The following is a 3398-nucleotide window of genomic DNA, read 5'->3' on the forward strand; positions in this document are numbered from 1 at the left end:
GGTGTGTGTGTGTTGCCTGTGGGTGTGTGTGTGTTGCCTGTGGGTGTGTGTGTGTTGCCTGTGGGTGTGTGTGTGTTGCCTGTGGGTGTGTGTGTGCTGCCTGGTGTGCGTGTGTTGCCTGTGGGTGTGTGTGTGCTGCCTGGTGTGCGTGTGTTGCCTGTGGGTGTGTGTGCGCTGCCTGGTGTGCGTGCTGTTGCCTCCTCTGATCCAGTGCCTCGTCATCCGCGCCGCGCGCGTGCCGTTTGTCCTGCGGCGCGTGCGTCCGCGAGTCCGTCCGCGCGCCTGTCGTAAAACCCGCCGGGACTACTGCTGCTGCTGCTGGCAGCGCCGCCCGCGGCTCCGAGGAGGGGGGCGGAGCTTGCGTGTGTCGCGCTGCTGCTGCTGCGGCGTGCGAGCGGACGCCGCCGGGAGAGACTCTGCCGTCGTCCGCTCGCCTTTCCGACCGAGAGGAGGAGAGAGGAGGGAGCGAGGGAGGGGAGGAGAGGGACGACAGGGAGGTAGAGGAGGAGGCTTTGGAAGAGGAGGACGTCTCTCTGCCGTCGGGGAGGTGAAGACGCCGATGATGGTGGTGACGGTGGTGATGGGGCGCTTTGTTCTCCTGCTGGGGGGGAGGAGGAGGAGGGCCTTGGGGGTTTCTCACCCTCACTCTTTTCCCACCCACCCATCCGTCCGCGGAGACGCTGGGAGGTGCAGGAGGCTCCTTTATCTTTACCGTCATCTCCTCCTCCTCTTCCTCCTCCTCCTCCTCCTCCTTCACCTCCACCCTCCTCTCCTCCTCTTCCAGCTTCGTCCTCTTCTCCTTCTCCATTCTCTCATGCCTCCATGCTCTCTTCCGCTCCTCCGCCTCCGCCCACAGTTCTCTGTTCACCTCCACCCTCCTCCTCCTCTCGTCCTGAACCTCCTCCTCCGTCTCTCTCCTCTTTGTTTCTTCTCCGTTTTGCTCCTCCTGGCGTTCTTCCTCCTCCTCCTTCTCCTCCGCCTCTTCCTCCTTGGTGTGGTAGTACTGCTCTCCTCCCTCCTCCTCCTCCTCCTCCTCCTCCTCCTCCTCCTCCTCCTTCTCCTCCTGGGTGGCGCCACGGTAGTACTGCTGGAGGCGGACGTGCCAGGCCAGGCTGGCCACGGCCGACACCGTCTTGAACTGGTGCACCACGTTGCGCGGGATGAAGTAGATGTCGTCGTGGCGCAGGTGGATGCGGGCGTAGCGGATGCCATCGCGCCGCAGCTGGTTCAGCTTGGCGTCCTCCACCCACTGCACGCACTGTGGGACAGACGGACGCATGGATTCATTAACCCGTTCTGACCCGAGATCAGATTCAAAAAATGTTCTTCTACAGTTTTCTGAAAAAGCCATGTTTCTGTGTGTCAGTCGTTCTTCGATTTTTCAAAGATAGCAGACCTACAAGCTCGTAGCGCGCCACTCGGTGGCGCGCTACGAGCTTGTAGATCTGCTATTTTTCAATAGCTAAAGCATATACATAATGCTCACACCAAAAAGGGGTTCCCGCCCCAAAATGGGTTAAAGAAAAATAAAATCCCACGACTGAAACGGTGTGGCCCCTACACGACAATATCGCTAGTTTCCTAAACAATTAACACAATTATGGAAATTAAAATGTTGTTTTAGCGATATCGTTTCTGCCGTTACACACTGCCAATCGGGTGAAGAAATCACAGACCCGAGGCTTTAACGTTTGCTTTTATATGAAAAAACGTTAGGGGGTTTTATGGAAGATGTCTCTGCACATAATGCTAGTTTGAAACGCAAACAGGCCTGTCGTCACCATTAATTAGTCTCACCTGGGACAGGGGGGGTTCGTAGAGGTCCAGCTGTAATCTCTGAACCACGTCGGGGAAGTCAGCGGCGTGGAAACACACCACGTCTTTGGTTACACGAGGAGACCTAAATGAAATAAACAAAAATAAACAAAAATAACAGTGTGTGTGTGTTGGTAGAGTATACTGTCATAATTATATGTTTTTACTTTGGCCACTGTGCCTGGAGGGAAAACTCACTGCTGCTCAGTGCATTGCGATGCGATGCGATGCGGCGCACACGCGCACACGCACACGCACACACGCACACACACACAGTGACACACACACACACACACACACACACACACACACACACACACACTTTTATTTATTTATTATTTGTCTGTTCTATTTACTTCCTGATAGTTCAGCTGTCCCTCCCACGCTGGTGTGTTGCCCAATCAGAGGCCGACTTTAGCACGTGTATATACACAGACGTGTCAGGTGGTCTCTTTGAAGAGGATGTGATTGGCCTGTCCCTGATGACGCTAACACGCAGCACCTGAGTCACGTGTCAAGTGCCACACCTGGTGCCAGTGTCTCTATTTTAGTTTAGTCATAGTCTTTGGATTTAAACTTCATTTAGCTTTAGTCACATTTGAGTCAACTGGAATGTCTTAGTGTTAGTCTAGTTTTACTCGACTAAATCTACGTTGATTGAGTCGACGGATAAAATGTATTTTGTCGGACCTTGATGACGTGGTAATGGCCGATTTGACATTTTCTGAAAATAGCCGATCTACAAGCTGAAAATAGCAGATGTAAAAGAATAATCACACCAGTGTGAACTGAGTGTTGCAAATCTCCTCCTCTCTCTCTCGCTCTCTCATTAGCAGGCAACAGTGCAGCACTATCACTCTCTCTATTTCTGGCACAACAGCGCCCCTACTGGTACTCATAGTCATTGCTGTCATTGCTGTTCCTTGGAGTGGTTGCACCACAGTGGTTGTTATCGTGTATTGATTTTGTTATATTGACCCTATAGAGAACCGAAGTCCTGACGTCACGGTCAGTAGGGGGCGCCAGTCCATTTGCATTGAAATCCCCATAGGGGGACTTTAGATCTCTTCATATAAGAACTGTGTTTGAAAAAGAGAGGGGAGTTGCAACACTCAATTCACACGGGTACAAGAGAGAGACTTTAAGTCAAGCACTTTGTGGTGTCATTTCAAAGCCACAGTAGTCGGCTCCAGCTGCCACATTTTGACCGTGGTAATGTTCAGCAACTGTACAGACTGAAGACAATCAATATTTCCATGGAAATAAATCACACCCGTGTGAAGTGAGGGGCACGTCATCGTACATCTCATTCTGGCCGATCACAATTTGCGTCCTCGTCTTCGATATTCACGTTCACGCAAAACATTGAAGAAATTCAAAACGGGCCATTCATTGTCAATGGCGTTTGTTTTAAGTTTGTGTCCCTCAAGAACGAGAACCGTGTGAGAATCGTGATCTCAATTCTTGCGGAGGAAAATGGAGATATCGGATCATACATATATATCATATTTGAGCAATGAATGGTGGAAGCACTCCATGTCGGGGACTCGGGGACTCGCATGGTTGCATGCTGAAAATAGCCG

The 3398-nt window shown here is 51.7% G+C and overlaps 1 protein-coding gene across 1 annotated transcript in view; it reads right to left on the reverse strand.

Annotated features, from left to right (window-relative positions):
• Positions 1 to 303: 303 nt before the first annotated feature.
• LOC310879790 (uncharacterized protein) overlaps positions 304 to 3398 on the reverse strand; it is a gene marked incomplete at its 3' end in the record, with an annotated part of 19221 nt that continues 16126 nt past the window's right edge. Inside the window, exons 9-12 of the mRNA XM_083794620.1 lie at positions 1798 to 1900; positions 764 to 1258; positions 538 to 601; positions 304 to 434 (exon numbers count right to left, since the gene is read on the reverse strand). Coding sequence (XP_083650746.1) covers positions 304 to 434; positions 538 to 601; positions 764 to 1258; positions 1798 to 1900 — 793 coding nt within the window. The remainder of the gene's footprint in view (positions 435 to 537; positions 602 to 763; positions 1259 to 1797; positions 1901 to 3398) is intronic.

Source organism: Protomyctophum parallelum (genome assembly GCF_964188405.1).
Source record: "Protomyctophum parallelum genome assembly, chromosome: 22".
Taxonomy (NCBI): domain Eukaryota; kingdom Metazoa; phylum Chordata; class Actinopteri; order Myctophiformes; family Myctophidae; genus Protomyctophum; species Protomyctophum parallelum.